Here is a 27,907-nt window from a genome sequence, read left to right as displayed (position 1 = left end):
GGTTAGTCCTTTTTCCACGAAAATTTTGGAGCGGTTAGTCTTCAAGCTTTTAAACAAGCTTTGAAAACTTTTATTATAGGCTGAGCTCACGAACCTTAAACCGTGGTTTTATCACGGACTAACTAATAACCTAAAAGATTTTAATATCGGCCTAATCTCGAACCTTATCCAAACTTTTAATACTAGGTTAAGTTTTATTCGACCATCGGTTGGCGAGAGAGAGAGAGAGAGAGAGAGAGAGAGAGAGAGAAGTGTCAAAACACGATTCTGGATGTTTGAAATGAGAGAAGAGACCTCCATTTAAAAGCTAGAGGTTGGCTCAAAATAATTCCTTTCTAGTTTCCGAGGAGCAAAAAGGTATCATTCATGATAGAAACATGAAGGATTTCTTATGCTTATCATCTGAGGTTGCTAATATCCTAGACAAGAAGACTCTTGGTGGCAAAGTAGCTCTTAAGGTAGACATAACAAAGGCATTGGACACAATCAATTGGGAATTTCTCATATAAGTCTTAAAAAGATATGGTTTCAACTCTATCTTCTGTCATTGGATCACCTTTATTCTTGAATCCGCTAAAATGGTTGTTGCTCTTAATGGCTCTCTTTATGGTTTCTTTGCGTGCAAGAGAGGGTTCAGACAATGGGACCCTCTCTCCCCTCTCCTCTTTTGCCTGGCAGAGGATGTCTTGAGCAGAAATCTTTCTAACTTGGTTCTTTATGGAATTCTAGCTCCAATCAAGGCAACCAAAGAGGTTTGCATTCTCTCTCATATATTTTATGCAAATGATATTTTAGTTTTCTATAAAGGCAAACCTTCCAATATTATTTCCCTTAAGCAATTGTTCTCAAATTACTGTGTAGCTTTTTGTCAAGACATCGATTCTCAAAAGTCAGCTATATTCCCAAGCTCTATGAATAATAGTAGAGCTTATAATTTCATTCATCTCACTGGTTTTACTAGGGATTCTCTACCATTCTCCTACTCAGGGTTCATATTTTCAAAAGGTTAGGAAAATTCATCTTCAAGCCCTTCCTAATAAAGTTATAGCAAAGTTATCTGCTTGGAAAGGTTATGTCCTCACTTATGTTGGTAGAGTTTTTTTAATTAAGTCTATTATCCGAAGTATGTTATATCATTCCGTTACAATTTATTCTTGGCCAGTTTCCCTTTTGAAGTCGATTGAGCAGTCCACTAGAAATTTCATATTGAATGGAAATGTCCATTCTAGAAAAATGGTCACATTAGCTTGTAAAAAAGTTTGTCAATCTATGAAAAATGGGGGTATGTGCTTAAAGTCTCTTATTACTCTGAATGAAACCACAAATCTGAAGCTTGGGTGGGATATGCTTATTGGAGTGGAGCATTTCGCCAAAGTTGTTCAAGCTAGGGTTCTTAGGAGCAATGGTACTATAAGGCATCACATATTCCCCTCTTTAAGGTATAGCTTAAAGCCAGAGTGCAACTTCCCGAGGTCCAAGATTGTTAGGCTGATTGGAAATGGCAGGCAAATGAAGTTTTGGAAAGACTCTTGGTGTGGAGAGCCTCTGTTGCAAAAGACTGGTTTATTTGTTTTAGAAGCTTACAATATTGATCATGACTCTGTCCTTGAAGACTTTTGGCACAATGGGGCTTGGTCCTTTCTTGTTTTTTGGTGGGATGTTTTTCCTTTCTTATCTCAGGATTCTGCACTTCATTCCAACTCTTATTGATAACTCCTTACATGCTTATTTTTCTACAATTCTTTGAGAAATTGAAATTTCTAGAGATAAATTATGGCTTAAGCTTTGGATTGAGAATGACTTTCTTTTGGCAGTCCATGTTTTTTCAAAGGATTCATTAGTTCCTTAGCATCTATAAAGTAGATGGATACATTGTAAAAGTATTATAGCTAGTTTTTCTTTTATTATAACTGATATTTATAGGGAAGGAAACACCTGTGCAAAATATTTTGCTAACCTTGGCCATATTTCACACACTTTGAATTTTTTTTATTGCATTCCTCTAGTAATTAGAAGTGACTTTGTAAAAAAAAAAGGCTAAGTTTGCTTTTTTTCTGATTTGTTTCATCGTAAGAAGGTTTTACCCTAGTCCTCCCACTCTCTTTTTTGTGTAACACCTTTTATTTTCCAATATATGATCTTTATTTAAAAAATAATAATGGATAGGTCGTTAGTTGATTTAATTACTCTTTGTGAAAAGACTGAATCAACTTGCTTCCTACATTCAAACCTACCACATCTCAACTCGGTTAGTTGGACTCCAATTTCGTAAAACTTTCTCTTTTTCCTACTTTACTATATTAACAAGCAACATTCTAATAAATATAGTTACAACAAGTAAAGTAATTAATATGTAAAAAAATCAACTTCTAACACTCCTCCTTGAGATATTTTTTGAATACTACAAGCATCGATCTCATATCTTAAAACTTTCCGTTGGAAATACCTTTGGTCATTATATTTGCAATATGATTTTATGAGTTGCAATGCTCCAAATTGATTTCCTTTGACTTTTCAGCTTCTCTAACATCATGATATTTAACCTTGTTAAGTTTGGCTCTTCCATGATGTACTGGATTCTTAGCTATGGTAGCATATTCGTTATCCACCCATATGATACGAGCTTTGTTTTGAAATTGTCTCACATCTGTTAAAATCACCCGAAGTAAAATAGTTTGATTTGTTGTTGCAGCAGCACAAATATACTTCGCTTCAGTTGATGATTGGTCGACAACTTCTTTTTTCTTTGAATTCCATGAGAACACGACACTTCCAGATGAGAAAACATAACCTGAAGTATTTTTCGCATCATCTACATTTCCAACCCAGTCGTTATCTGTATATCCTTGGAGGCCTCCACTTTCATATTTCATAAAACACAAACCATACTCATATGTACCCTTTATGTAGCTCAAACTCTCTCAATTGTACCAAGATAAACTTGACTTGAAGAATGCATGAACCTGGAAAGTAAGCTGGAAGGCAACATTATATCAAGTTTAGTTGCTGAAAGATAGAATAAAATTCCAATTATATTTCTATAAATAGAAGCATCTGCACTATTATCACCATCATCCTTTGGTAATTTTTCATTCACAACCGGAGGTGTGGAAACAGACTTGTATTTATCCATATGAAACTTAATTAATACCTCCAAAGCATATTTCTTTACTGTAAGGAAGATTCTAACACTTTACTAAAAGATCTCCATTCCAAGAAAATATTTCATTTCACCCAAATCTGTCATCTCAAATTGATTCTCCATAGCTTTCTTGATTTGACTTAGAGAATTGGATTCATTCCTTATAACCAACAAATCATCAACATACTAGGACCCTATTTGTTGCACTTCATTCTCCAACCTCTTCACATACAAAGTCGGCTCATTTTCACTTATTTTAAAACCAATTTGCATAAGGTAGCCATCAGTTCTACTATATCATGCTCAATGTACTTGTTTTAAACTATATAGGGCTTCGTGAAGCTTGTAAAATTTATTTTGACTTCCTGCAACCTTAAAACCTTTAAGTTGGTCGACATAAATGTCTTCATCAAGCAACCCATTCAAAAAAGTTGATTTAACATCAAAATGATCAATTTTCCATCCAGTTTTGCTGCTACGGAAATCAACAACCTAATTGTATCATGTCTTACAATAGGTGCAAAAGTTCTGAAAAATCAACACCATGGGGTTGAAAATAACCTTTTACCACCAATCTGGCCTTAACCTTATTTATAGAACCATCGGGATTGAGTTTGGTTCTATAAACCCAATTAACACCAATAATCTTTTGATGTTTTGATTTGTCTACAAGCTTCAATGTTTGATTTTTCTCTATCATCTTCATCTCCTCCTGCATGGCAGCTTTCCGTCCCTCAACATTAACATCTTCAACATACCGTGTAGGCTATAATGTAGTTATATTGCATCTGACATAAACATCTTTTAAGGTTCTAGTACCTCATGTTGGAAACATAAGCATCACTATCATAATTTTCTCCTTGATCTTTTGAATTTTGATCTTCCAAACTATCTTCCATAAGAAATACCTCACTTGAGCCTTCAGTTTGACTTTTCTCCTAATTCTATTTAGAGAGCTCATCAAATTTCACATCTCTATTAAACATAATGTTTTTGGTCTCCAAATTATAAGTTCGGTACCCTTTGGAGTTACTATTGTACTCCAAAAATATACCAACCACAGACTTCGTTTCTAATTTATCTCTTTTTACATTTGGAACATGGACATATCACACACATCCAAATATTTTTAAATGTTCAATAGATCCGAATTTCTTTTATACCATGCTTCAAATGGTGTTTTTCCTTTCAAGGCTTTGGTAAGCAACAAATTCAACAAGTACACTGAGGTGTTGACAGCCTCATCCCAAAAGATGTAGGGAATATCCTTCTTAAAAAACAAAAATCGAGTCATCTCCATGAATGTCCTATTCTTCCTTTCACTCACTCCATTTTGTTGAGGAGTGTAAGAAACAGTAAATTGATGTTGGATTCTAACTTGTTCACAAAAACTTTTAAATCCCATGCTGTATACTCAGTTCCATTGTCATATCTGAGCTTTTTAATTTGACAATTAGCCACCTTTTCAACCATAAGTTTGAAACTCTAAAATGCAGCAAACACATCTGATTTTTTTCCATAGAAAATGCTTGCTGTCATTTAAAGATGTCGTTGGCATTGGACCACACACATCAATGTGTATGAGCTGTAAATTTTCAGAAGCTCTCCAAGTTTACGCAACAGGGAATGATAATCTACTTTGTTTTCCAAATTGACACACATGACAATATAAACAATCATTAATGACTGGTAAATTTTAAACTAAATCATGAGAACTCATTTATTTTAAGGTTGAGTAACTAAAGTGACCCAATCTTTTATGCCACAAGGAGGAATCACCAACACTACTTGGAAAAGAATGCATGGTTGTTTGCTTCCACTCAAAAACTTTTTCCTCTCATTTTAACCCAATAGTTCTTGTTAAATATGGTTTCTATTTATAAAATCTATTGGCACTATTCACATGTATTAAGAATTCTCATAGTTAATAAGTATATTTTTAAGTTTACTTTTTATATTTTGAGACAAATGAAAATGACTTATGTTTAAATATAAACAAATATATAAGGTTTGAATAATCTCTCGTATCATTAACATTCTCATTCAGGAAACATTTGGATTTCCTAAGGAATGATATATGGCAGAAAGAAAATGAAAAATCTTCATAATTGAAGAAAATGCTTTCTGTACAAATTAATCTCAACTAATCTATCTCAAACTAATCTATCTAAATCTCCATTAGCTTGATTTACAGCTCAACTCAAGAGAGAAGTGAGGTTTAGGAATTCATCTTCACAGCATGGAATTGTAAGCCCGCCCATTGGATGATCATATCCAAATTCTTCTTCTGCTTCATTTAGTAATTCTTGAAACAGTGGTTGGTTCAAGTATGATACCGGAATCACAAACCGCCTCATTTTGTGTCCAACATAGACAGCAAGATAGCCTTTAGGGACTTCAAATCCCTTGGTAAATCCTTGAGTTCTGGAAAATGATGCCCTTCGTATAATACTTGTTATGCGGAAACCCATTGTTTTTTTATGGTTATAGAATTGAATGGGAAAGAAATATTTGAATGATAATAGTTTAAAGTGCAAAAGACTTGTGTTTCTTAAGAACCCAAGGAATAGTGTATATATAGTTGATAAGTGTCTCCTCTAACCAATTAACCAATGAAGTCAATTTGATGAGTTGTAGTAGGGCTAGGGCAAAGTGAAGGACAAGGAATCACATGGTACTGTCTTATAGAATTCATTTTTCAAGGATTAGGAAGCTAATGGAAGAACATGAACATACATACCCCACATTTTGAGATAATGGCCAACATATAACCTACTTGAAATTAAGACAATGCAATGGTGAATGAAGCCTGATGTTTGTTGCTATAGCTAATCCAATGGTAGACAATAGACATGGTTTAGACATCTCACCACACATGCTTCTTTGAATTGACAATCCAACTAATATACATCTATTAACTAATATATCAGAATTTTGTGCAACTTGCAATTTTTTTTGTAAGATATTTTTGTAAGATCATTATTAATCACATTTTTATATTTCTGCCAGACCAGACCCATTAATTTTGCATACCAGAACAGAATTTTGTGGTCTCTGCCATGCTAAATTAATATGAAGGTCAATTAAACTTTCTGGTGGTGTGATATGTTGGTGTATTGTCTATTATAAAATTTGATGTTTTGGAAAGAACTCTAAGACAATACCATGTGATTTTATATATGCTTTTGTCTGCTTGAAGATCCTAATCCTATGACCCCACCTTCCTAATCTTCACTATTCTTTCAATTAGCCAATAGTTTCTTATTATTCATTTATCTATATATATATATATATATATATATATATATATATATATATATATATATATATATATATATATATATATATATATATATATATATATATATATATATATATATATATATATATATATATATATATGTATATATATATATATAATATATATGTATATATATATATATATATACATATATATTATATATATATATATATATATATATATATATATATATATATTATATATATATATATATATATATATATATATATTCATTGCTACAAGAATTTAGAACCAACACAAACCATTCACATTCCAAAGTATCACAATATAAAAAACTTTCCCTTGCTTACAAGTCTTTTTTAAAACATCTACTTTTCAAGTTTCAACGCATACAACAATGGGTTTTCGTTTTCCTAGTATGATCAGAAGAGCGTCATCTTCAAAAGCTATGGCCATGCCAAAAGGATGTGTTGCTGTGTATGTTGGAGAGAAACAAAAGCGGTTTGTGATCCCAATATCATACTTGAACCAACCGTCGTTTCAAGACTTGCTGAGTCAAGCCGAGGAAGAGTTTGGATACGACCATCCGATGGGTGGTCTCACCATTCCTTGCACAGAAGATGTCTTCCAAAGTATAACTTGTGGCTTGAATGGGCTATGAAACTAACACCAAAACAGACTGACATAGCTTAGTAGAGATATTTTTTTTTTGTAAACTAGGCATCTTAGAAACTTGTAAAGATGGGAAAAAGTGACCATTAGATTGACAAATAGAGCTTAATGATAATGAAATCAAGTACTCAAATATCATATCTGTGTTTTTGGTTTATAAATATTCTATATGAGTAATGTTGCCTTCTATATCATAACTCATGATTCCCTAGGACAAAAGGATTAATCATAAACGGTACCGTCCCTTCACAGTGGTAGTAACTAGGTCAGTTATTCCACTTAATAACGCAGGCCTAATTCTATGATGCCTTTTCTTAGGATATAATTAATCTAAAGAATTGAATGGTTAAAAGATAGGCATAGGCTCAAAAATCACCACATGGTGTTGTCTTATACATTTTCATCAAGAATTAGGATATATTTTCGAAATATTGCCCACATATTTATTGCTAGACATCAATCATGCATTGCTATATATCAAAATAGTGGTATGACAGCTAAAGGAAATTTCTTCATTTGTTAATACATATTTGCACAGTACTATTAGTCACTGGTCTATTCAAAGCTTAGGTTCAATATTGATTGCATGATATTGTAACGTGTGCGGTAAAAAAAAAAGCCTTTAGTCATAACAATCTGCAGGACAAGTCTCTGAGAAGAGCACAGTAAGTCCTTTTGATTATATAGTCCTCACCAGGACCCTACTGATCCCAACATCCCAACAACTACCATTGCAACATATAATTTAATTGTAAAGTGAGACCTTATTGTAAGGCGGGAATTCTTTAGAGTAACCACAATATGCAGTTGGTAAGTAACCTGTTCTTGTTACATCTAGCAGTAAATGTAAATTTTAAGCCAATCAACTCTTAGTTTGTTCCTGGCTTCCTGCTGATATCAATAGTATGTTTGTGTTCACTGTTATTTTCTTATTCCTATTTATAAGATCTATTGTCACTATTCACATATAATAATAATTCTCATAGTATCTATTAGAACTCACATAGTCTTGATAAGTTTGAACAATCTCTTGTATCATTTCTATTCTCAGTCGGGAAACATTTTGATTTTCTAAGTAATAAGATATGAAAGGAATAAAATGGAAAATCTTCAAAATTGAAGAAAATATTTCTGTACAAATTAGCCTCAACTAATCTATCTCAAACTAGTCTATCTAAATCTCCATTAGTATGATTTACAGCTCAATTCAAGCTGAGATGTGCGGTTTAGGAATTCATCTTCACTGCATGGGATTGTGAGACCGCCCATTGGATGATCATATCCAAACTCTTCTTCTGCTTTATTTAATAACTCTTGAAACAAAGGTTGGTTCAAGTATGATACTGGAATCAAAAACCGCCTCATTTTGTCTCCAACATAGACGGCGAGATATCCTTTAGAAACTTCAAATCCTTTGGTAGATCCTTGAGTTCTTGAAAATGATGCTTTTCTGATAACACTTGTTATGCGGAAACCCATTGTTTTTTTATGATAAAGGACTGCATTAGAAATAGATATTGAGTTGTGATGTTTTAGGATGTAAAAGACTTGTGTTGCTTGTGAAACCAAGGAGTAACGTATATATAGTTGCTAAGGGCCTCTTCAAATTTATTAACCAATGAATGAAATTTGATGGAGCTGTAGTAGGTCCTAGTGATCAGGGACAAGGGATCGCATGGTACTTCCTTATAGAAGTCAATTTCAAGGATTAGGAAGCTAAATTGAAGAACAAGTACATACATACCCCACAATCTGAGATAATGGCCAACATATAACCTACTTGAAACTAAGACAATGCAATGGTGAAAGAAACCTGATGTCTGTTGTTGCATTTTGGTATAGCTAATCCAATGGTAGGCATGGTTTGGACATCTCACATCACATGTTTCTTTGAACTGACAATCCAGCTAATATACATTTACCAACTAATGTATCAGAATTATATGCAACATGTAAGGTTTGTGTAAGACCTGATTGACAGGCAGCTCAGAAACAGTATTAGATGACAGGTAGAGAACCATTCTTGAATAAAAGATCACTATGAACCGCATTTTATATTTTCATACGACAAACTCCATGAATTTTGCATACCACAACAGAACTGTGGGGTCCCTGCTGCCTTGCTAAACAAGTATCAAGGTCAATTAAACTTTGGAAAGACCTCTAAGACATTACCATGTGATCTTATTTATGCTCTTGTCTCCTTGTAGATCCTATGGCCCCATCCTGCTAATCCTATACTATAGATAAGTATACCTTCCTTCACCAATCATTCAAGTAGCCAACAGTTTCTCAATATTCTTTTGTCTATATATATTCATTGCTACAAGCATTTAGGACCAACACAATTCATTCACATTCCAAAGCATCACAACATCAAAAACTTTCTCTTGCTTACAAGTCTTTTTTAAAACAACTTCTTTTAAAGTTTCAACGCATACAACAATGGGTTTTCGTTTCCCTAAACTGATCAGAAAGACGTCATTTTCTGCAAACAGAGCAATTTCAAAATTTGTGGACGTACCAAAGGGATATCTTGCAGTGTATGTTGGAGAAGAAATGAAGCGGTTTGTGATCCCAATATCATACTTGAACCAACCATCATTTCAAAATTTGTTGATTCAAGCTGAGGAAGAGTTTGGATATGATCATCCAATGGGTGGCCTAACCATTCCTTGCACCGAAGATGTCTTTCAACATATAACTTCTTGCTTGAATAGGCTATGATTCTGACACCAAAATAGACTGACATAGTTTAGTAGAGATATTTTTTGTAAACTAGGCATCTTACAAAATTGTAAAGATGGGAAAAATGACTATTATATTGACAGATTTATAGTGTATATATATAATTTGTTTAATGATAATGAATCCGATTATTCAAGCATATCCTCAGCAAATTTTGGTTTATTGCACTTAAGAACTTATGAAACATCACTATATGAGTAATATTTATTAGTACTAGAACACATGATTCAAAACCAGTAATATGATATATATGAGTAATATTCTTCAAACAGGAGTTGAACATATGATTCCTAACAGACGTTGATCATGCATGAGATGCCTTCCCTTCATAAGTGTTCATAATAGCAGTGACAGTAACAAGGTCAAGCCCCATTCTATGGTTACTGTTAGGATATCCTTATCTAAAGAAATGAATGGTTAGTACTTACTTATTAGGCAATGTAATGGAAGCTAGTGATAGACAACGGCTCGTGAACCACCACATGGTGTTGTCTTATACATTTTCATCAAGACTCACAAGTATATTGGGCCACTTTTAGATGAGTCGCCTGCATAGTTACTTCCAGAAAATGAGAGATTCGTATAGAAATGAACCGATTTATAGTTCAACTGGTGTAATGCATTTCTTTTTAAGTCTCAGTGATTTCACATTTTAACTTTTTTTTGTACACTTCTCTAACGTCTATACATTGTTAGTTTAGTCCAAATAAGTTATGCATTGATAAAATGGCGGGATATGACAGCTAAACGAAATCCCTTCAATTGTTGATAAATTATCTGCATATTACTATCCGTCGTTGGTTTGATAGGAGCTTGAATTTAATGATCGCATGATACAATGTCTTCTGAAGTCAAAATCAATGGGTTTCTTTGTTATAACAGCTTGCAGGACAAGTACTTTGTGATGAGCACGGAAAGTCCTTTTGAATGGTTCTTACTCCACAAGTACCACACAACATATAATTTAAATGCAAGCTGATGAGACATTGTTGTAGGGTGGAAAATTCCTATAAATAGTCACATGTCTTGGCAGTTGGTAAGGACCCTACACACTTTTATGTTATTTTATTTTATGAAATTAGTTATAAGAATAAGTTACTCTAGTACTAGATGTTAAATGCTTAATTATCTTGTTCATCCCTTATACCATCTATGCCAATAGTCAAAAAACATTGTTACTATATATTAATTATCTGCTCGATAGACACTATGTTTGGACATACTCAATAATGGATTTTTTAAGAAAACATTTAATCTTAAGTTTTAACATACACAACAATGGGTTTTTCGTTAACCTGGTATCATTAGAAGGTCGTCATTTTCTACAAACCAATATCTAGTAATAAATTTTGGGCGTGCCAAAGAGATATCTTGCCATATATGTTGGGGGAGAAACAAAAGAGGTTTGTGATCCCCATATCATACTTGAATCAATCATTTTTTCAAGACTTATTGAGTTAACTTGAAGAAGAGTTTGAATATGATCATTGATCATCCAACGAGTGGCCTCAACATTCCTTAACCGAAGATGTCTTCCAACATATAACTTTCTGCATGAATGGGCTATGAAATATGACATAAACCTAATGTTGTGGTAAACTAACAAAAATAAGTTAGGCATTTTGTACAATAGGATTTAGATAGGAATCATATCAAATTGTAGAGATCCCCTTTTCCAATGAAATGAGAAAACAAATTACTATTAGAAAAGAAGTTAATAAAGTATTTGTTATTTGTTTGATGACAATAAACTCAAATTCATTGATGAAAATATTAAATATTCTTTATAAAGAAAATAAATAAAATATTCTTTATAAGAATATACTATAACCAGTGTCCTCAGGGCACTATTTAAGGATACTATATAAAGAAAATATTCTTTATAAAAATTAATATTTCAATTTTCAATACATTGAATACACGCATTTTTAAAAATACTTACCACTTTAATCACTTAAACAGTGGCTCAGAGGCACTAGTTAGCATATATATATATATATATATATATATATATATATATATATATATATATATATATATATATATATATATATATATATATATATATATATATATATATATATATATATATATAATGTTCCTGCAGAACAATATTGATAACCACCCTGACGTGGGTCGGGAGAGGTTGCATAGAAGTTATGTGTTTCTCATTTTTTTGGATCTTTTTCCATTCATCTAAAATGTTCTTTTATAGCATCTTTAGAGATAAATGAGCATTATGGAGGCCATCAAGTATTTTGAAGGTTCACTAGAGGCATGTTCCCTTGTCGCCTGAGGAGCCATAAAGAACATTTAGATGTCATTGATGTAAATTGCAGTGGCCATTAAGGGCGATGTATGGTCGTTCGAGCCCCCGCATACTGACATATAACTAGGTTGGGCGGCCTCGGGTATTTTAGGCAGATTGGTTGGGCGACTTCTCTTGGGTCCTTAAACCAATACGGATTCAGGCATTTTTATCTCCGTCAGGCGTGGGTTATATTTTCCAACTATACATAGCGCCCTAAGCACGAGGCCTGAAGGGTCGAAGTGCTTAAGGTTTTGGCATCTTAGTTGATAATCTAGAATATTATTTTTCGGATGTACATAGCCCCCCAAGGATGAAAGGTCGAAGCGCTTATGTTGACTAGCGTTTTGGTAAGGGGCTCATTGCTCGAGCTAGGATTCTTAAGTTCTTGTCCTTCTCGTTCCTTTCTAAATGTCTTCTGACGACTTGATCTTATGCAAGGCAGAAAGGGACTTATCATTCGAGCTAGGACTCTTGAGTCCTTATCCCTCGTAGTTGTTTTCCTTTGTGCGTGTGATCTTTTAAGACCCATAGATAGCTCAAACTTTGCTTTCTCCCCTTTAACTTCTTCTGGCGGCTTCATGCAAAATACTTTTGGTTGGTTTGCTTTCTTTTAGTGCAGCACCTTTAAGCGAATTGATAATTTTCTCATGCTTGAACGTCTCTAGGCGATTTAGTTTTTTGCGTACAATGTTTTAGAGATTTGATTTTAACATGTTCCTCTCCCAAACTAAATCATTTGTGACTTACTGAATCATGCAACCATGAATAATGTTAATTGTGTGATTTTTCATATTCTAAGTACATGCAAGTTGAGTACACATGACTCTACCTCACTTTCAAATCCTCATCAATACACACTACAACGTTTATTGCCATGGGCAATACTTTTTTATGCAACATATGTAAAAAAAAGGCAACGATCTTTGTCTACTGCTAAGACAATTGTCGCAACACCTCACTGGTCATTGGTTGGTGCTTTGGAGTATGTTACCCTAATGATTCCCGACATTGTTGTTAATATGAATAAAGTTTGTCATTTATTGGCTTATCCGTCTAGTCACACGTGTCAATGGTCAAAAGCATCTTGTGATACCTCGGTAGTATCATTTCCATTAATTTTCTTCTTGTAGCGATAAATTTGTGAGACTAAGGCCATTGAATAGACTTAGCTCATATGTTTAAAAATATAGTCGCCACCGCGCTTTATTGTTTGCAAAGGAAATGGGAGAAAGAGTGAATAAAACTCAAAGAAGTTTTTAAAATCAAAACTAATAAAATAAACAGAGATTTAGGTACGGGGAGTTTATTATGCAAGGGGAAGGTTTTAAGCATCCCTCACATATATGATACTTCATAGGAACCTCTTTGAAAATATTATTATTTTTGTTGCTTTTATTTTGAAAATGCCTTTGTAATTTTTGTTTAAATAGAGTGGGGAGATGAGAAAATAAGGTTTTAAAAGTGAACTCGATAAGGCATCGCATCTTAGATCTACATACCCCTTAAGTGCAATAGGGAAGTCAGAGCTTTTGTAGTTCCTCTTAAAAGGAAAATAAAAGAGCCAAAGTGGCCAGAAACGTTTTGGCTGTTTGAGCTTTAACAATACTCAAGGGGTTTTTAAAATGTTAAGCTTTAACAATACTTAACAAGTTTTAATAAAAAGAGACCAAGCTTTAAAAATACAAGGTCAATGGACTAAGAGTAGTTTCACCGGGAATATATCTCCTCTTAGTACCAAGGTTTTAAAAAACAGGGTCGGTTGAGCTTTAACAATACAAAATCAAGGGTTGATTTTAAAAAGGTTAAGCTTTAACAATACAAAACTATTTTAAAACAAGTGCAAAGATTTTACAATACTAAGCACAAAGATAAAAGAGATTGAGTACCTTGAAAATTTTAGTCAATACCATTCCCATTCCTTTGGACTTTTCAACAACAACTTTAAGTAATCAATCAATGGATACCTCAAGTGTGTGTGTGATAACATGTGTCACAAAAGACAAACAAGTGAGTACAACAAAGAGATCAATGTAAACTCAAATGATAATGGATAAAAGATGTTTAATACTTTTGGATCATTTCATGTATGAATGAAGATGATAAATGATGGATGGATATATGTATCTCATGCATGTAGGTTAGTAAACAAAGTATGTACAATGATAATACAATGGATAACAAGTACAAAGATACAAGGATCACGATCAACAAGTATATGTACATAAACAAGATAAAGAAATCAAAGCAACAAGTCATATTAACATGGGGAAGCAAAGATCAAGATTTTCAGTTTAGGGTTTTGAAATTAGGGTTTTAGAATTTACACCTAAACCTAATTGATTTTTTAATGATTAAAATACCAAGTTCTAAAAGAGAATTGGTCTAAGGGTACATGGTATAATCAAAGGAACATTGACCTAACCCTAGAAATATTCACACAAAAATGTTGACAATTTATTCTTTCACAAACCCAAGATTCACACCATCGGGGCCAGGACTTTTCAAGCTATCACATTCCCACATGGCTCGACGAGTTTCTTCCTCTGTGAATTCTTTGACCATCTCCTCTTTTTCCAGCTCGGAGATTCGATTAAATCTCTGATTTGCATCTATAACTCCAGAATTCCTAGCAGAAAAGTGTTGTTGAAAGTGTTCGGCAATGGTCTTCTTTAATTCTGCAACCTCTTCCACCCTCTTACCATTTAAATTAATCAAGGAACAAGATTTCATTGTCCCTTCTCCTCTTATTTATACATCTATGGAAGTATTTTGTGTTCACATCTCCTTCTTTTAGCCACTTTATTCTTGACTTTTTCCATTATATAATGCACTACAAATTAGAAATCTTACAATTCTGCCGACTTCTCTCTTTTTCTGTATTTTCCTCCTCCGACAGCCCCTCGATTTCTTCTTTGGTTTTTATTTATTAATGAAAGTTTATAATATAGCAAAATAACGAAAATAACTTTATCTATGTAAATTATAATGTTTTGAACAAAACCATCATTTCCATTACTACTATTTATTTTATTTTATTTTTTTAATTTTAAAGAATTTTATAAGTGACAAAATTCAACTCCTTAAACGAAGAATATACAAAGAAGTGGCTCAAAGAGAAAAGGATTTCATGACAACCTTGATTGTATTTTTTTGTACTTACATTAAGTATGTTGATGATCAACAAATTAACTTGATTCTTTTTCTTTATATACATATTTATGATGCACGCTAACATTATTACTCTTCTCATTAGGTATGCACAAAGTTGAATCCAGAAATGTATACAGAGTACATCTGAAATGCATTGCAATATGTCAAACAGGTTTTATCGATTGTAATTATCCGTGCCAATAGAAGGGCTACAAGGGAGGGCATTGCACACCTGATTGGGGCAGTTGTTGTAATACTAATTAATAATTTTGAAGATTAGCTTGAAATTAGAGCTTTTTTTTAAGGTTATAATAAAGCAGTGTTTCAATATTAATTAAGTTTCTTTATCAAGTTGTTGAGTTTATCTGTATTCCACACACATCTCTCTCTCTCTCTCTCTCTCTCTCTCTCTCTCTCTCTCTCTCTTCTCTCTCTCTCTCTCATTCATTACTCAATCTACACATATAAAGCACCTTATATATATATATATATATATATACTTACTTACTCATATCTAGATTTAAAACTCTACTTACACATTTTACACATTTCCCCTTGACATTTGTTGTTCATTTGATGTTTGTGTTAGTTATTCATTTTAAACATCGAGCTATGAATGAAAAAGAAGAAGGGGTGAAAAAGTTGAAGGTATGAAGGAAAAGGAAAAGAGTTATGATTCAGATGCTTCCCTAAAATAGGAACAACCCTCGTTTGTCTTCTTTTCTTTGAATCTTAAACCACATTACAACCCTGGAAAGACCTTCTGATTCTCAGATTCCACAGGACTTGATGCAAACAACATGGTGAACGTATGATATGAATTTTTGTTGATTTAATTGTTTGAATGAGTGTTTAACTCCTCTATTATTCATCATACTTTTTGATGCGAGTGATTAGTGCTGATTCAATTGCAATTGTGTATTGTTTTGAACTTCTGGAGGTAATTTCCTTTCAAAATTTGTTTCATGTATATGTTCTAAGTTTGCAGGGAGACGAGGAGTAGCCGATTTGGTTGCTGAATTGAACCACTTGGAAAAAAAAAACCGTTTTGAAAAACTTGTGCATGATTGTTGGTATGTTGTGTTGAGGTAAGTAATTTTGTTTAGGGGCAAACAAAACTCTAAGTTGGGGAGAGTTTGTTAGGAGTGAATTAATGGTAATTTCATGTGTTAGATTAACTGCCTTTTGAGCTAAAAGTGAATAGATCTTGTGCATTTTACGGATTTTATAGTTAGAATTGAACTTTCAAGGTTCGAAGCTAATCTTAGAACAAATTGCATCACTTTGGGTGTTAATTGCGCAGATATTGAAGCTAAGAGGCAAAGACTAGGAAACACGTTGGCGTAAAGCTCTAGAGAGGAAGAATCACAAAGAAGAAAGAAGAATTAAACGGCGAGCCGCACCAATAAAGGGGCAAGACGCGCGAAACCCTTCTGTTTGGGTTCGCGCCGCGCCATTGCGTGCCGAGGCGCGGTGGCTGCGTTACAAAGTTAAAATATTATAAATAGAAGCCCTAGGCCTCATAAGAAGGGATCTTTGGTGAACAAAATTAGGAGAGCATTCTGAGTTTGCAGCCAAGAACAATCAATTGAAGGCCAAATCTTTACCAATCGAAGACATTCCATTGATGAAGATGAATCCCTCTATTAATTCTTGTGTGTTCTTCATGTCTATGGAGAGCTAAATTCCTCGTGTTGAGTTTAAGGTAGTAGTTAACCTATGAATATACAATGCCATTAATTATTTCCTATGAACAATTGTTTGAATTTATTATCAATAAGAAACCTTGTTTTTACTTTACACCATTGTTGAATCTTTGATCGAAAGAAAGGATTCTAACTTTTGCCCTAGGTTACTATATTGATTCAATCCCAATTTGCAGAGATGGAATTGTGATTGAGTTTTCATAATTATCGTTCCTTATTACTATTATCGATATTGTTATTTGGAGAGATCGAATCTCATACCGGTAAAAGTCTATCTAATTTGATTTGCAGACATGGAATCATATTTAAGGATAAGTGAAGATAGTAATTCAAAAGATTGTTCAATTGTGAATTAATTGATAAATTGTATAGGAATCGGTTGATGAACCCTAAAGTTCAACATATTTCCTTAATCGTTAACAAACGTTCATTATCTGCATTTACATTATTGTTTACATTTGATAGTACTATAATCATAAAACAAATCCAATTAACTTTTCTCATTCAAAATAATCAACTATAGAACGGCAGTGATATTAAACCAATCCATGTGGATACGATATATTACCGAAAATATTTACCCACAAATACTTTCAACACTCTTAAGAAAAGAAAGCCAAAGAGTGTGGTTTGTGTTTTAAAGAATGCATGAGGAAAACCTAAGCTAAGGGGGAAAGCTTGCTACATATGTTATCATACAAAGGGTACAAGTCTAAACTAAGCCTAGCAACCTATGGGAAAAAACGAATGCAAACAAAAGTATCACACAAACGAGTCTCGCTCGTAAAGTAAACAAAACCACTGACGCAGGCTGAGTAGTAGAAAAGCGGTCCCGCCATAGCCAAGGGGAGCGGATCACCCGAGTCAACCAAACATTAGACCTCGCGAAAATGATCGGGCCATAGACAAGAGGAACCCGGATTCCAACACAAAATCACACACAGGAATCGGTTCCCCCAGACTGGGAACCGAGTTCCAGATCCTTCTGTCAGGCCAAAACGCAAACAAAACAACTAGGAATCGGTTCCCCCAAACTGGGAACCGGTTTCCAGAGCACGCTGTCAATTCCAAAATTGCTTTAGATTGAGTGGGAACCAGTTCCTCCACTATGGGAACCGGGTTCCCCTGTAGGAAAACCAAATTTTATCATTTTTAAAAGCTTGAGAACCACTCCCACTCAATCTAAACCAATGCCAACTTGAAAGCATCGCAAAAAACGATTGAAACGCATCCAAAGCACAACGAAATTCCCATGAAATAAGGCACAAATTCAAGGTATTTAGCAATAGTAAACACATATGCACAATGCAAACCAAACATCGATGCGAAGCACATTATAAGCAACAAGCGAACAAGAATTGAGCACCAAATCAACAAAGCCAAGCATGCACCGATTTCATTAATTGAGCATAATGTAACATCTTGAGAAACTATGTCCACAGGTTCACAAATCAAATAAAACCGAATATACACAATCATGCCAAGTGCGATGCGTCATCCAAGTCCAAATTCAAATATCACCACCAATGATTACATCAATGTAACAACGGCAACAAGCATTAACACATGCGAACGTGATCAAACCACAAAACATACTCAAGTCATGACCTAAGCATCAAGCAAGGTAATTATCAAGCAAAAGTTTACCGCATGCATTTGTACAAACATGTTGAGTGCACCACAAGTCACATACATGGATCTTAACAATTATGCACACAAAATCACCACCAATTCATAGATCTAAGGCTGGAATGTTATAATTCGTCATCAACAATCATCAATCACATGCAACAACTTTTAGGTTTAATCAAAGTTTATATGATATGCACCAAACCAATCACCGACATGAAAATTCACCGATCAATCATCATCAATCATCATTAATCAATAACAAAACATGGATCTAAAATCAAATTCGCATAATGATCAACGATTAATCACTTAATTCAAGATCTGAAAGCTTACCGAACGAAGATCTAATCCGACGCGCTAACACGAACACGACACGAACGTGAACACGAAGCAAAGTCGAAAATCGAATCCCAAGGGAGAAGGAGAGTGGCGCGCAAGATCTAGAGAGAGAAGGAAGAGAAATTTGGATCGATCTTGATTCTTCAATCCATGTTGTTCTTGATCTTCATGAAGATTGATGAATAATTGGTGAAGATTTGTGATATTTGTGGTTTTTGATCTTTGGGAAATGAGAGAGAATTGAGAGAAAGTGTTTTTGATCTTTGGGTGAGATTGAAGTTATGAGAGAAAATGAGGAAAAATGACTTATATAGTGTGAGTGGTGAAATGTCCAAAACGCCCTTAATTATCATTTTTTGGTTTGTTTTCGAGAAAATGTGACTCGGTGCGAAATTCGAAAACGAGACCAACGTCAACTCGAAGATGACTAAATTTGTGGATCGTAGCCGCGATAATCGTCTCAATCCGATAAGTAGTGAAGAAATTACGCGTGTTTGAATGACGAGAAACGCCGATTCATCTGGCGCGACTGTGCATAATTTTGTGAGCACCGCTCAAAGAACTCGATAAAACTCCATCCTCGGCTCAAAATCTGAACAAGCATGTGTGAAGTCGAATCGAAGCTAACGAAATTTCCGAGGGAATACCGTCGGAATGGACTTCATACGATAAAAATCGAAGAAGTTATGAATTTTCAAATTTGTCGCGACATACCTGAAAACACACTTTTCACTGAAAAATCATGACGTCATTTCTCATATTAGACATTATTTGTCTTGAGCATGTGCTTATAAGCGGAGGCAATTCATGTCATTCAAGTTATTTTTGTAGAGATGAGTTAGGTACGTGTAAACCAACATTTTAAACATGCATAAGGCCTTATTATCAAACTTCAAAAATCATCACAGTTGCAATCTAATAATGTGAACCATTTTACCATAAAATCCAATTTAAAAACAAGTATTATTTGTGTCATTTCCAATTTTATTTTACCTTAAAATTTCATTTTAGATACTACTGCTACTAACCATATATGTTTTCTCTAGAAAAATAATTTTCACGGCATAAAGAGAATTTATTTAATAACTATAAAATTTACAAATTGATCTTTAATAACTACCAATTTTGCAAGAATCGTTTTGTCTAATCAAACTTTCTTGTCAAAAAATGTTTTATATATGCCTAAATTTTCATTTAACCTCATACATGTTCCAAAAATGACTCAAAATCTCAAATGCCAACTAATTTTTTATAATTCAAATTGTTTGATACAAAATCTTTTCTCCAGCAAGATGATTGGTGTAGCAGCATTGAGAAGTGCATTGTACATTCCCGCCTATCCATTTTTGACTATCTTTTATACACCATTATCTTCCCTTGTTCATCTTACAAAAACCTACACATGGGTTCTGGTTTCTCAAGAACATTGAACTTTGAGATCTGTGGTTTTGATATTCCAAAACATCTGATTCCACAATCTTTGGTTCTGACTGATTCAGAACTTCTACTTTGTCAATGTGAAAGTTTTGAATCATTCACAATCAAAGATTGTGGAATCATAAATTTTTTAAAGTCCTTTCTAAAATGAACTAGGAGAGAAGGATTCTGCAGATTTTAGCTAGACATCATACTTTAAATCAACAGAATGTTCAGAGCAACCAAGACCCCTTCCCTTGTTTATTCTAATACCATAGATCATAGAAGCAACTTTAGTCTTGTTAGAAGAAGAATTAATAACTAGGGGCTAGCTCCACCTCTTACTTCACCTTCGCTACGACATCAAGCATTTGCCATCTTTTGTAACAACGCCACTCAGTAGCAGCAACACGATTCCACCACTATTTCGACAACAACACAACTTTATCACTGACTTCAACGCCACACTGACAACTACATCAACTTGTTTGTGTATACGACTTTGAATTCACACCCTTGCATTTACGTGAGTTGAATACGTGTCCTTACAGGACAATTAGCGTGTGAGGATATTCCGTATGTTTACTTGATATGTGTGTTATGATTTGTTTGCTTTCTCAAGTCGATTACGAAGAATGTGTCATATGCGTGCTGGTTATGATTATTTGGTATGCATGTTGATTTTCTTCCTAGCGGTTATTGGGTGTTTGTGTATTACTTTCCATTACATTTCGTACCTTGCTTTACTTTTCGATATTCTTGCACCATTTCATCAAGCTTATTTCCATGTCTGAAATCGACTTTTCTTAAACAAATTTAGACCAACTTTTTTCTAATTTAAAATCCTTGATCAACACCAAGGACGTTTTTCAAAAACCAAACAAAATATTTCGCAAATAAAATCCATCATTGATTCAAAGAATTTTTATATTCAAACTCAATCAAATCACTTTCAAAACAAGCGCAAATCAAACACTTGGTCAACACCAAGTTATTTTCCAGCATAATCAAAATTATTTCAAAATCTTTTCGCAGATAAAAAGGGATGAAAAAGGAAGAGTTAGGCGCATGCCCCTCTTTCCCCCCGAGTATTTGGGTGCTTGCTATATAGCTTGCTGCTTGGATACTCGTCTCCACTCAAAAAACGTAATGAATGCAATCGAACGCCATGAGCCCTAAGTGCTGGAGAACGAATAATTAGATGTATGTCCCTTTGTTCTGTGTACTTGGAAACTTGTTGTATAGCTTTCCGTTCAAGTACTCATCTTCATCCATAACTTTAATTCCATTCTTATCAAACACCTTTTGCAATAAAGAAATGAAAAGGACTAGTTAGCCATATGCCCCTCTTTTCCCGAGTGTTTGAATACCTGTTGTATAGCTTGCCTTTCACATACTCGTATCCCACGTAAAATCTATCTCAATCCATCAAGCTATTCTTTTTCAACCCTAACACGAGTCCAAAATCTATTTCACATAGAACATGTTTATCCATTCTATCACAATACAAACAAATGCTTAAGCCTCTCATGCATGAGCATACAAGTTACGTTTAACTGCTAGAATGCGATCCAAACATATGCATTCTACCACAATACAAACAAATGCTTAAGCCTCTCATGCGCAACCATACAAGCAACATTTAACTGCTAGAATGCGAGTAAGCATCGTCCATTAAAATCAACCAACACATGCGTAGTTTTCTACTAAAAACTACGTAATCTTGAGTTCCTCATCGCACCAGATGATACGTAGGAGCGAGACCCAACGTCTAGTCACCACAATAATAAAAAACCTAAAAATTCTCCTTTTCTCTCTTTATTTTCATAATGCATAGAACAAGAAACATTACACTAACATTATTTCATAAAACTTAACTAAATTGGTCCCATTGAGTACAACGGATGTGATGGGTACTAATACTTCCTCTTTGCATAACCGACTCTCGAACCCTAATTTGGTTGCGACGACCTTTTTCTTTTCTTTTAAGGGTTTTATTGATATTTTCCCTTTTCCTTTGGAATAAATTAAATTTGGTGGCGACTTTGTGTCGTATTTTGAGTGTTATGGATATTTTTCGCGCTAGGATAATAATATATGAAAATCAAACTAGAAGTGACGGTTAGGAATTCATCTTCACTGGATGTATTTGTGAGACTGCTCATTGGATGATCATATCCAAATTCTCCTTTGGCTTGATTTTATAACTCTAGAAACAATAATTGGTTCAAGTATGATTCCGGAATCAAAATCTCTCATTTTATCGCCAACATAGATGGCGAGATAGCCTTTAGGAACTTCAAATCTCTTGGTAGGAAACCCGTTGCTTTTTATGTTAAACGAATGAATGAGAAATAGATATTGAGTTGTGATGTTTTAGGATGTAAAAGACTTGCTTGTGAAACCAAAGGAGTAGTGTATATATAGTTGCTAAGGGGCTCTTCAAACCAATTAACCAATGAATGAAATTTGATGAGTTGTAGTAGGGCCTAGTGAGGGACCAGGGATCGCATGGTACTGCCTTATAGAAGTCATTTTCAAGGATAAGGAAGCTAAATGGAAGAACCAGTACATTCATACCCCACATTTGAGGTAATGGCCAACATATAACCTACTTGAAATTAAGACATTGCATGGTGAATGAAACCCGATGTCTGTTGCTATAGATAATCCAATGGTAGACATGGTTTAGACATCTCACATCACATGTTTCTTCGAACTAACAATCCAGCTAATAATCTAATATACATTTACCAACTAATGTATCAGAATTATGTGCAACATGTAAGGTTTGTGTAAGACCTGATTGATAGGCAGCTCAGAAACAATGTTAGGTGATAAGAAGAGAACCAATATTCAATACAAGATCACTATGAACTACATTTTCTATTTTTGCAAGACAAACTCCATGAATTGTGCATACCAAAACAGAACTGTGGGGTCCCTGCCTATCTAAACAAGTATCAAGGTCAATTAAACTATGGAAAAACCTCTAAGACAATACCATGTGATCATATATATGCTCTTGTCTCCTTGTATATTCCACGATCTTATCCGCCTAATCTTATACAATAGTCTTCCCCAATCACTCAAGTAGCCAATAGTTTCTCAATATTCTTTTATCTATATATATTCATTGCCACAAGCATTTAGGACCAACACAAATCACTCACATCCTAAAGCATTAAAATATCAAAAACTTTCTCTTGCTTACAAGTCTTTTTTAAAACCAATTTATTTTCAAGTTTCAACACACAACAATGGGTTTTCGTTTCCCTAGTATGATCAGAAGAGCGTCATTTTCTTCAAACCGAGGAGTTTCAAAAGTTGTGGACGTTCCAAAGGGATATCTTGCAGTCTATGTTGGAGAAGAAATGAAGCGGTTTGTGATCCCCATTTCATACTTGAACCAACCATCATTTCAAGACTTGTTGAGTCAGGCCGAAGAAGAGTTTGGATATGATCATCCAATGGGTGGCCTAACCATTCCTTGCACCGAAGATGTCTTTCAACACATTACTTCTTGCTTGAATAAGCTATGATTCTGACACCAAAAGAGACTGACATAGTTTAGAAGAGATATTTTTTGTAAACTAGGCATCTTACCAAATTGTAAAGATGGCGAAAAATCACCATTAGAATGACAAATTTATTATGTATATATATTTTGTTTAATGACAATGAATCCAACTATTCAAGCATCTCTTGTGTTTTTGTTTAGTGCACTTAAAAATTTATGAAATATGACTGAGTAATATTTCTTGTTATTAGAAGACATGATTCAAAAGCGATAACTTCATAATAACAGTGAGAGTAACAAGGTAAATTATTTTAGTGAATGACACAAGCCTCATTCTATGGTGCCTGTTAGGGTATTCTTATCTAAAGAATTGAATGGTTAGTACTTATTTAGTAAGCTATGTAATGGTTTTAGTGATAGACAACTGCTAACAAACCACCACATGGTGTTGTCTTATAGACTTTCATCAAGAGTCACAAGAATATTGGCCCACTTTGTAGACGAGTCGACAACACAGTCATTGCTAGAAAATGAAATAGATTAGTATGGAAATGAACTTAATTATAGTTTAACTACTGCAGTGCCTTTCTTTAGCTGTTAAAGACATTTCACATTTTAACTTTTTTGTACACATCTCTAATGTCTCTACATTGTTAGTCCTAATAAAAATGCATTGCTAAAAAGGCGGTGTATGACAGCTAAAGAAAATATCCTCAATTGTTGATACATTATTTCCACATTACTATTAGTCATTGGTCTGTTAGAAGCTTAAATTCAATATTGGTACATCTTATAATGTCTGCAGTTAAAGTTAATGGCTTTCTTTGTCGTAACAGCTTGCAGGATAAGTACTCTGTGAAGAGCACGGAAGCTCCTTTTGATTGTATACTCTTCATCAAGACCACACTTTTTCCATGCAACATACAATTTAATTGCAAGCTGATGAGTCATTGTTGTAAGGTGGAAATTGCCTATAATTAATCACAAGTATCAAGAGTTGTCTAGCATAGATACTTCAGGTGGTGTGAAATGTTGGTTTTCTATTATCATATTATTTGATCTTTGAGAAAGACTTGTTAGACATTACCATCTGATCTGGTATATGCTCTTGTCTCCTTGTAGATACTATGACCCAATCCTAATTAAAACTATACTATAATACGGTTCTCCTCCACCAATCATTTAAGTAGCCAATGGATTCTCAATATTCTTTTACCTATATATATTTATGGTTACAAGCATTTAGGACCAACTCAACTTACTCACATCCTAAAGCATATTCCACTTTCGAAAACTTGGTTATAGTTTAAAAGAGTTGTCTTAAAACCAATTCATCTCAAGTTTTAACACATACAACAATGGGTTTTCATTTACTTGGTATCATCAAAAGCGAATCATTTTCTACAAAACGAGGAGTTTCAAAAGGCGTGGACGTGCCAAAAGGATATCTAGCAGTATATGTTGGAGAGAAACAGACGCGGTATATGATTCCTGTACCATACTTGAATCAACCATTGTTTCAAGACTTGTTGAGTCAAGCCGAGGAAGAGTTTGGATACAATCATCCGATGGGTGGTCTCACCATTCCATGCACAGAAGATGTATTCCAACATGTTACTTCTACCTTGAATGGGCTGTAAATTTGAAAGTGGAAGAGACTGACATAGTTAAGTAGAATAGAGACAATTTTGCAAATGAGGCATGTTATCTAATTGGAAAATTTATACATGTATTTTTGGAACATGTTATCAAATTGTAAATTTTGAACGTCTAATGACAATGAATTCAATTGCTCAATCATTTCCTTTGTTTTTTAAAAGCTTCATATAACCTTTATGTGTTTGTACTAGATATCCGGTCTTTATAACAAAAGACAAACCAGGAGTTATAAACCAAAAATCAATTGTTCCATGAAAATAATAAAATCTACAAGCTTCAAGATAGTTAAATCAAATTCCTTGTTTTTCTCATTTCAAAATATACAAAATATAGTACAACATATCTCTTAGTCAGTCTAGACATCATGTGATTTTGTTAGACAAAATGATAAACTCTTCGAGCATGAAACTATCTCCATATAATGCATGTCCTATGTTAATTTCTACAAGCTACAAAGCAGAATGGCTTCTAGTTATCTTTGGCCTCCATAGTCCATTTGATGAAATTGATGCAAAATATCATGTGTTGATAAGAAATTGCAGAGCCAATTTTCATTTGCACGCTTCTGGAAGATAACTGGAAAGAATTGGAGTTTGCTGTTGTGATTAACTTTCCAATTGAGAAGTTACATTAACAAAGATCTCTTCTCTGCAAGGAATGGTGAGACCTCCCATTGGATGGTTAAATCCGAACTCTTCTTCCGCTTTACAAAGAAACTGTTGAAAAGCAGGTTGATGTAAATATGACATCGGAACCACAAATCTCTTCTTTTTCTCTTCTCCAACATAAACTGCTAAATAACCTTTTGGTATATTACTGTTACCTGACAACACTTTTTTACCTCTTGAAAGTGCGCGGAAGAGGATATGCTTCTTAGCTTGCATTATCAAAGGCAAACGAAATGCCATTGTTTACTATGAGAAGTTGATGGAAATTTTTTAAAGAAAAAGGACTAGTTGATGGAAATTTGATGATGAAGAAATTTTGAGATGTTACATGTGTATATATATAGATGAACTTTGGAAGAAACAGAATCAGATAAAGTAGATATTTTGAAGGATAACACCATGGTTAAGTAGATATTTGGAAGTGTTTGTTAAAAAGTAATAAATGTTGTAGTGTGGCTTAGATATTAGACATATAAAAAGTAAGACATGTGCCCAACAGTTTGGTTTTGGATGCAGGAACTTCCCAAGGAAAACATATATATGTTGACAAAGGGAAATCAAGATTCAATTAATTGATAGATTTTAGGTTTCTTATAAGAAAATTAGTTGTTTATAAAAATATCTCGAGGATCATGTGAAATTTTGGTATATTTTCGAAAGAATATCTTGATGTTACCTGACTTAATAAGATGGGTGAGGTTTGTTGAAAATACATGCCTCATGTGGTACTTTTGCATGACATACTTCAACTAAGGTTATAGAAAGCAACATGGGCATTCAAATCCTCTCCAAGAGAGTTATACATGTTAATTAAATATGTGTAGAGATCCATGGTTACATTGTTTGAAAATAGTATATCGTCTAAATATACATATTTCCAATAGGAGGGTGTTTAAAAAAATGTGAATCGAAATACATGTTTTGAATTGATACTTTTTTAAATATTGTTTATATAGTTGCCAAGGGTTATTGCATACCAATTACACAATTACTAACTTTGGCTAAGGGCTAAGAGGAATCACATAGTATTGCTTAGAGTAGTGTTCTCAAAATGTCGATTTAGGTATTAAATTCTTGACGATTTTGTGATGATCACTCAACCCCTTCCCTCCAATGATTTCAATCTTGAGTAGAGTGTGTATTATACCTAAATTATGAATACAAAATCGTAAAACCATTGATTATGCACGATCATGGCTAATTCCGGCCACAATCGGCTTATCGGCTTATTTCTCTCCACCATCATTAAAAGTTATATGATGTCGAGGTGCAACAATTACGATTCGGAAATGACTAGTCATTTTCCGGCCACCACTTTTTCTGACTCGAAACATAGTTTTTGTGACTCGAATCGCACAAATTGGATTTCTTAAAGTTTTTGCTTCTTGATTCATATCACTTGGTTTTCTGACTCCAGTCATACCCCTTGCTTATGGCTCAAACCATACACCATTTTCACTTAATTTTGTGCTAGATCTCTAGCAAATATAAATATCACTCTCTCTCAAAACCTTCAAACAATGTAAAAAACATACACTTCAAATATTTACTTGAAAGCTTACAACTCACTTGTTCTCTCATTTTAAAGAAGAGTTTTGAATCGTTCTTGAGTGCTTGTAGACAATTTGTTTCATCTTCTACCTCATTCTAATTCCATTTTCATGTGGATCTAATTCTCACCT

The 27,907-nt window shown here is 33.9% G+C and overlaps 4 protein-coding genes across 4 annotated transcripts; 2 read left to right on the top strand and 2 right to left on the bottom strand.

Moving 5' to 3' along the window:
* Positions 1–5,156: 5,156 nt before the first annotated feature.
* On the bottom strand, positions 5,157–8,725 carry LOC131602148 (auxin-induced protein 10A5-like). The gene is made up of 2 exons (XM_058874163.1): positions 8,294–8,725; positions 5,157–5,624 (listed from the first exon to the last, which is right to left on the bottom strand). The coding sequence occupies exons 1-2, from the start codon at positions 8,553–8,555 to the stop codon at positions 5,338–5,340; spliced, it is 549 nt and encodes a 182-aa protein (XP_058730146.1). The 5' UTR covers positions 8,556–8,725; the 3' UTR covers positions 5,157–5,337.
* A 14,534-nt stretch (positions 8,726–23,259) lies between these two features.
* LOC131602145 (auxin-induced protein 15A-like) lies at positions 23,260–24,113 on the top strand. The gene has a single exon (XM_058874159.1). It carries the CDS (start codon positions 23,639–23,641, stop codon positions 23,918–23,920), a length of 282 nt encoding a protein of 93 aa, XP_058730142.1. The 5' UTR covers positions 23,260–23,638; the 3' UTR covers positions 23,921–24,113.
* Positions 24,114–25,167: 1,054 nt separating this feature from the next.
* On the top strand, positions 25,168–25,679 carry LOC131602146 (auxin-induced protein 15A-like). Its single transcript, XM_058874161.1, has one exon. It carries the CDS (start codon positions 25,257–25,259, stop codon positions 25,536–25,538), a length of 282 nt encoding a protein of 93 aa, XP_058730144.1. The 5' UTR covers positions 25,168–25,256; the 3' UTR covers positions 25,539–25,679.
* A 182-nt stretch (positions 25,680–25,861) lies between these two features.
* LOC131602144 (auxin-responsive protein SAUR21-like) lies at positions 25,862–26,509 on the bottom strand. Its single transcript, XM_058874158.1, has one exon. The coding sequence runs from the start codon at positions 26,463–26,465 to the stop codon at positions 26,163–26,165; it is 303 nt and encodes a 100-aa protein (XP_058730141.1). The 5' UTR covers positions 26,466–26,509; the 3' UTR covers positions 25,862–26,162.
* Between the last annotated feature and the right edge of the window lie 1,398 nt (positions 26,510–27,907).

This window comes from Vicia villosa, linkage group LG5, assembly GCF_029867415.1.
Source record: "Vicia villosa cultivar HV-30 ecotype Madison, WI linkage group LG5, Vvil1.0, whole genome shotgun sequence".
Classification (NCBI taxonomy): domain Eukaryota; kingdom Viridiplantae; phylum Streptophyta; class Magnoliopsida; order Fabales; family Fabaceae; genus Vicia; species Vicia villosa.
The sequence above is the reverse complement of the archived record's forward strand: the minus strand, read 5'-3'. Positions and strand labels throughout refer to the sequence as shown.

What these genes read in the sequence shown, in the direction of transcription:
- LOC131602148 (XM_058874163.1), bottom strand. Translation starts at nt 8,555, where the DNA reads ATGGGTTTCCGCATAACAAGTGTTATCAGAAAAGCATCATTTTCAAGA. An exon ending in TGAATTCCTAAACCGCACAT is followed by an intron (nt 5,625 to 8,293) that starts CTCAGCTTGAAT and finishes AATTCTATAACC; the next exon opens with ATAAAAAAACAATGGGTTTC.
- LOC131602145 (XM_058874159.1), top strand. Translation starts at nt 23,639, where the DNA reads ATGGGTTTTCGTTTCCCTAGTATGATCAGAAGAGCGTCATTTTCTTCA.
- LOC131602146 (XM_058874161.1), top strand. Translation starts at nt 25,257, where the DNA reads ATGGGTTTTCATTTACTTGGTATCATCAAAAGCGAATCATTTTCTACA.
- LOC131602144 (XM_058874158.1), bottom strand. Translation starts at nt 26,465, where the DNA reads ATGGCATTTCGTTTGCCTTTGATAATGCAAGCTAAGAAGCATATCCTC.